At 40.3% G+C, this 5,953-nt stretch overlaps 1 protein-coding gene across 2 annotated transcripts; it reads left to right on the top strand.

Annotated features, from left to right (window-relative positions):
- The first annotated feature begins 1,507 nt into the window (after positions 1-1,507).
- Positions 1,508-5,848, top strand: cfap99 (cilia and flagella associated protein 99). Of its 2 annotated transcripts, XM_082515561.1 has the most exons (15): positions 1,508-1,948; positions 2,026-2,170; positions 2,250-2,344; positions 2,421-2,527; positions 2,945-3,122; positions 3,242-3,322; positions 3,483-3,551; positions 3,668-3,754; positions 3,835-3,923; positions 4,049-4,253; positions 4,349-4,490; positions 4,577-4,728; positions 4,867-5,072; positions 5,156-5,336; positions 5,423-5,848. In XM_082515561.1, exons 1-15 carry the CDS (start codon positions 1,709-1,711, stop codon positions 5,486-5,488), a joined length of 2,043 nt encoding a protein of 680 aa, XP_082371687.1. In that variant the 5' UTR covers positions 1,508-1,708; the 3' UTR covers positions 5,489-5,848. The 2 variants fall into 2 exon arrangements, with proteins under 2 accessions (XP_082371687.1, XP_082371686.1); XM_082515560.1 differs by having other exon boundaries at positions 4,577-5,072.
- The last annotated feature ends 105 nt before the right edge of the window (positions 5,849-5,953 follow it).

Here is a 5,953-nt window from a genome sequence, read left to right as displayed (position 1 = left end):
TTTCCCAGGAAGTGGTGCGTTCAAGTGCTCCTCCAAAAATAGCTTCTTTCTCCAAAAGAACTCGATATAAACTATAGCACAATTCTACAATCCTCCTTCTTAGAACCTTACTGAGTTCCTTGGACTACCCCATTGTTCTGAATATGGGTTATTATTATTTTGGTTGGATAAATACAGCATAATATCTCATCATTTGCAATTCATCCCAGGATGAATTAACCTCATTTTGAGACTAAGTAAGGGCCATATTATTTTTATTGCTTTAATATGTAAACCCTTCAAATTTAAAGATGGTTTACTTTCTTTTTCCTCATGTAATAAAACATAAGCAACAGATAAGAAAAGTTTACTAATGACAGTTGTTTTCTGTTACCTAAGAAACAAATTGGAATTTACTACATTAAAATAATTTTAGAATCTGGAGGAAGTGTGTCAAATTGACACTAACAGTATATTCCATAAATCACAAAAAATGATTTATTTAACATTTTATTTAATAACATTTTTATCTTCTTAAAATGTTATGCAATAGCTTCGCTGGCCCAGCCCACTTGAGATGAAATAGGGTTTGACCCCCCCTTATCTAGATTATATCAATAGTGTATGCATATATTTAAGTATGAGTAGTGGAGGTTTTCAGTTTTTATAACTAAGTTGTGTGAGAAAAACAATACAGTAGCCCAATGTTGTTTAATTTTAACTTTAAAATCAAATGTCAGGCAAATACAGGGAAATTTCATCAAATAAATGTATGATTTAGGATGTGTACAGATGCCATTCTTTGCAGTAAAGACCATCCAAATGAGGAGCAGCAAATTAAGCACATTTTTTAGGTTTGTAAAAGAGATTAGAGAGAAAATATCAGTGGGGAAAACAATTTTCACTCAAAATACACTTCCAGGTTATTCCTTAGCTTTCGCCCGTATTACATGATTAACATCAGCAGTGTGTGTTTGTCCAGAAGCTATTTTGGAGTCATTTCAACTTTCTGTTTTCTAATACATCACATATAGATTAATCATAACATTAGTTTGGTATTTCCTAATTTAAATTCAACAAATGACTTTGTTTTCACTCCGGTTAAGAAATATGATTATGATGATCAGGTTAAACCAGGAACTCAGATGCTCGATTCTGAGAATAAAAACCCAGTTTGCATGTGATTTACCCAGTAATTAGCTTTTGTCCCTCAGATACCAACAACGTAAAATCCCTGGTAAGCTAGGAAACAAATTTTTTTTGTAAAATCATCATTTTTTAAAGCACAAGCCAACAACTTTCCTTCGGTTTTTAGAACGGGTTTCCATCTTGACCAGATGTTTTAACGTGTCAATTTGATCGCTTTCTGTCTATTGTAGAATTTCCAAAAGCACATGAAGGCAGCAGGAGACCAGCACAGCCCCAGCAAGACGTCACAACACGCTACGTCATTATTATTGTTATGGACGCCAACAAAGGATGAGGAGGGCACTCTGTTAATCTGTACGGATTAAAACTGTGAAATATTTAATATGTTAAACTGAACAATAATAAAACGCCTCTTTTGAATCTAAATAATTAATTTTTTTGCTGAAGCATTCCTCGTTTGACATTTCGAGCTGGGACGTATGTCTGTTTACGCCTGTTTTTGTTGCTAAGCAACGACGCAACACAGCGACGGCTGGAGACTGTCTATGAGTCGAAGACAGCAAATGTTTTTTGTGAATTGATGTCTTTCATTAGCAGCCCGGTTGGCTTGTCTATCCCAGGGAGAACTGTTTGTTCTCTCATCTCTCAATGCGTGAGCTTTGCTTATATAAACAGTTTATTTTTGGGCTTTTCTAGTGGATTTAAGATGGCATCAAACTATGCATCACTTGTGAAGGAAGCCGTTCAGCTCCTCGACAAGTTTAGAGCTAGCAGACAGTGTTTGGATGACTTCACAGAAGATGCTATGAAGGATCTGCAGGTATGTCAGACTCAGATCAATGTGAGTGGATGCATAGGCCTGCTTCTGATTAGTCTGTATTTCTTGTTTTGTCACAGGACATGGACATGCTGCAGAGGAAGTTCATTCTTGATGTTGTTTCCGGATGTGTTGAGCAAAAGAAGCTGCTGGATGTAGTCATCAATGCCTTCTTTGGCCAGCACGTAAAATCAGTGTCCAGAGGTGAACGTAGCCAGTTTGTTGGTGAGTAACTTCATTGCTACTCCTGATTTCAGCCTGAATAAAAGAACTGACACGTTTTAATGATCGTCTTGCTCCCCAGTTATCTGTTACCTGGCCACATTTCTTCTTGATGACCTCGGGCTTCAGTGTTTTAGCAGCATTGTTAAATCTCTGGACATCAAGAAAATGCACATGGTAAGAAACACAAATTCTGGGTGCAGAAGAGGGAAATTAATCAGCAGCTTTCTTATGTTTCACTTTTCAAAATTAGTTTTTAGGTTTCTTCTTCTCAAACCTCACCACGTGGATACAGGATGAGTGGAACAACATCTATGATGCTGCCTTTGTGGAGAAACAGTGGATTGGGCCTCTACTCAGGTGAGAAAAGCATGATAAACAAAAATACTACTTAGGTAATAACACTATAATAACTCAAAAAATGAATGGAAAACTTAAATCTACACATTGTGTAATTCACTGACAACAAAAAGACATGACAGCAGTCAGTAGCAAACAAAATTTTTAATCCTTTGAGGGCTGTATTCAGTGATTGATTTGACGCTGAAGTCACATGAAGTTCGGCACAGCGTCTGTAGACTCTTTCATTCCTGTCACATAGGCTCAGTGTGAACATGCAAGAGAATAGGGAACTAAGGGGTGCTCATGCCATTGATCATTGAGTCTGTTTCCTCACAGTCTGGTCAGAAATGTGCACAAGTATTCCAGTGGAGGTTGTTTTGTGAGCAGAGCATTTCAAATTCAGACAACCCAAATGTTTGCGTGTGTGTCCTTTAGGTGGCGCCCTGAGATAGATATTCTCATGGACCAGCTTGCAGTCAAGATCTCTCAAGGGAATCTGCTCAAGAAAGCTGCAACCAAAACCACTGAGCCCCAGGAGTTCGCCCTCACCGAACCTAAACCACGGCCTCTACCCATGCCCGAGCTCATCCCACAGCAGAAGAAATGCAAACCAGTCAGTATCAGTTACAAAAAGTCCTTTAATTTGAGAATTTTTCATGTCCTCAATCCTTAAAGAGAATGTAAGCTGTAAACTGTGTAGAGGCTGGTGCGTCACTCTTGTTTGTCATGCAGGTACCAAGCAGCACCTACAAGGCTCCAAAGGAGAAGCAGATAATCGAGGAGAATAAACAGAAGAACCATCAAAAGGCTCAGGTACAATGAATCTAATACAAAAGAAGATATGTTTAACAGTTAAACGGCAGCTGGCACATTTAAGTTCAATAATAGTAGATATTATCAAAAAATTTTATATTTTTAAATTCAATTACATATACTGCCATTAAAAAGTTCGCTTATCTGTTTTCCACCAAAGGAGCTTCTGTATGAAGCGAATATCAAACAGTTCAGATGTGGAAATCCACAGAAGTCTGAGCACACAAAGGTGTGTATGTGTGTGACTGTGTGTGTGTGTGTGTGTGTGTGTGTGTGTGTGTGTGTGTGTGTGAGGGTGGGCTTGTATTCTGTTGGCTTCAACACCATCTCATACTTGTTCCACAGAGAGTGATGTCCAAGATTGAGGAAGACTTGGATTCAAGGCTCAAGCCTAATTCCTTTCATTCCCGTGGAGCTCCTTCCAGTAATAAGGTAAGACCTAAGTACTCTGCCGGTTTCTAGATAGCCTAATGTTGGTGTAATATCTGCTGTCATGTGTATATTTTTTACAGGCTGTCAGCTATCCGATCAAACTCAACAATGCAGCTATTTTAAGGAAGGAGGCACTGTATAAGCGTTGGGTGGAGGAGGAGGTCCAAAGGTACAGCACAGCTTTTACCTGCTACTTTGACCTTTTCCAAGGTGTCTGCATAGTGCTCCACAAGGATGAAGTGCAAATCAAACACATGAAAAGTTGCGTCCTTTGTGCGTCTGTTTTTAATACAGAATTGAGCGGCTGGTGCAAGGCGAGCGCGATCCTTCATCTTTCCTGCAGTGGCAAAAGGAGATGCGTGAGAAGGACCTTCAGGAGCAGTTGCCCAAGATTGAGCGCCGACACCTGGAGGCATGCATCAGTGAACAGGAGGCAGCTCTGGCCCGCAAACGTATAATGGAGCGCAATCAGAAGGCTGCGCAGCTGAAGAAAGAAGAGGTAGGTAAAAACCAAGTGGCAACTAATAAATAAAAGGAATTCACAGAGGATTAAACTTGTTGTCGTCTTCTTTATGGCTTGTTTGCTTTTTCTAGACCGCTCAGCTGATGCAAAGATATGCTGAGAAAAGGTTGCAAGAGGAAAAGGAAATAAAGGATCTGGTGCAGCAAGTGGCAGATGGCCACAAGAATTCAAAGGCAGCTAAAGAGAAGTTACAGAAGCTGAAGCAAAGCATAGGTGCGCCTCCTCAAGCAGCTTGTCAAACGGGGCATTTCACGTGTTTCTTTTTGCTGTTCACATCAATGTCATGACAAATTTCACAGTGAAAGAAGTCTCCGAACAGAACCAGGAGCTGCTTCGTCAAGCACTGGAGGAAGCAGAGGCAGAGATGAGCCGCAAATTTGAAGTCATCCGAGAAATTCACTGCATTGAGTCGCTTCCTCGCATGAAATTCAAGAAATTTGATGACACAGACGTAAGTGAAGGAAAGCTGCAGTACTATGCAAAAAAGAAAAGTGGTTTCAATGTGGATCGAGACTTTTGCACAGTTCTGTATCTTATACTGAGATGCTGTTATCGATCTCTGTGTCACAGTTATCTAATCCCATGTCAGACTGTAGGCCATGAGCTGCTGGGAGAAATGTCGCTGTATGAGACGAAGGAGCGGCTGGCCCATCTGAAGAACAAGCAGCAAGCAGAGCAGGAGGAGAAACGGAAGCTCATCCTGGAGGAGAAGCAGAAACAGAAGCAGCAGCTGATGGAGAAGCTGGATGCCATCAACTTCCACAGCAGCGTCCTGGCACAAGCTACGGCCATCAGGTCAGGAAAGTGGCAAACAAAAATACTCAAACGCAGAAATGTGCACATGTGCATGTACTGATGCTAGTTTTGGCATGTGGCAGGAAAGAGGAGAGGAAAGCCGAGAAGGAATTAATTCAGCAGGTGGTGGCTCAGGATGAGACGGTTTTAGCTCTGAAGAAGATGCTTGAAGAGAAAAAGCAAGAACGTCAAAAGCTCAAGCAAACTGAAAGCAAGGTCAAAGCCCCTGAACAGACAGGAGGACACACAGGGACACACAGCCAGGTGAGTGTAAAGTCCACAACAAAGAAGAAATGAAAGAAGAAATAAAACGTATCCATAACTCCTTTCTCTGTTTCCTCTTTTGCCAGGCGAGTGTGACAAGCTGGGAGGAGCTGGAGCAGAGCTTGTCGCGCCTTGTAGAGAATTTTTCTTGACTCAAGCTATAAATGTGTTTATCAGGCACTGCAATCTTATGACTGTTTAATTTAATAAAACACGTGTGGATAACATGTGCAGTCATTTGAAGTTGCACTTATGTACTGATGTTGATCGCTGCTTGGTTTTCTGCAACAGTCGAGTATTACGACTTTTTTTTATTTTTTGTTTCAATTACTGCCAAAGTTATCGAAACTCACGTCTGTACGTAACATGAAAAAAGGAAGCGAGCCTTCAACCGTGACTGATGAGGAATGTTTCCCTTCCCCTAAACAATACTGTTTTCTGTGGCTTTCTGTGGTTTTCTGCGTCTTGCTACCAATTTACTGTACTAAATAAATACCAAGAGTCAAGTATCATATCTTTTGGGACTATCCACAACAACAAAAAAGAGAACTACTGCAAGCATAGACACAAGAATTGAACAATATACAATAACATTTCTCTGTGATATTCTATATTTA

The sequence above is a fragment of the Aulonocara stuartgranti genome (assembly GCF_965226115.1).
Source record: "Aulonocara stuartgranti genome assembly, chromosome: 19".
In the NCBI taxonomy this organism is placed as follows: domain Eukaryota; kingdom Metazoa; phylum Chordata; class Actinopteri; order Cichliformes; family Cichlidae; genus Aulonocara; species Aulonocara stuartgranti.
This window is presented reverse-complemented; position numbering and strand designations above follow the sequence as displayed.

Bases quoted from the DNA above. Each gene is read 5' to 3' on its own strand.
- cfap99 (XM_082515560.1), top strand. From the start codon at position 1,709: ATGTCTTTCATTAGCAGCCCGGTTGGCTTGTCTATCCCAGGGAGAACT. The intron at 4,254-4,348 runs GTAGGTAAAAAC...TGCTTTTTCTAG, and splicing joins CGCAGCTGAAGAAAGAAGAG to ACCGCTCAGCTGATGCAAAG. The intron at 4,491-4,576 runs GTGCGCCTCCTC...CAAATTTCACAG, and splicing joins GAAGCTGAAGCAAAGCATAG to TGAAAGAAGTCTCCGAACAG.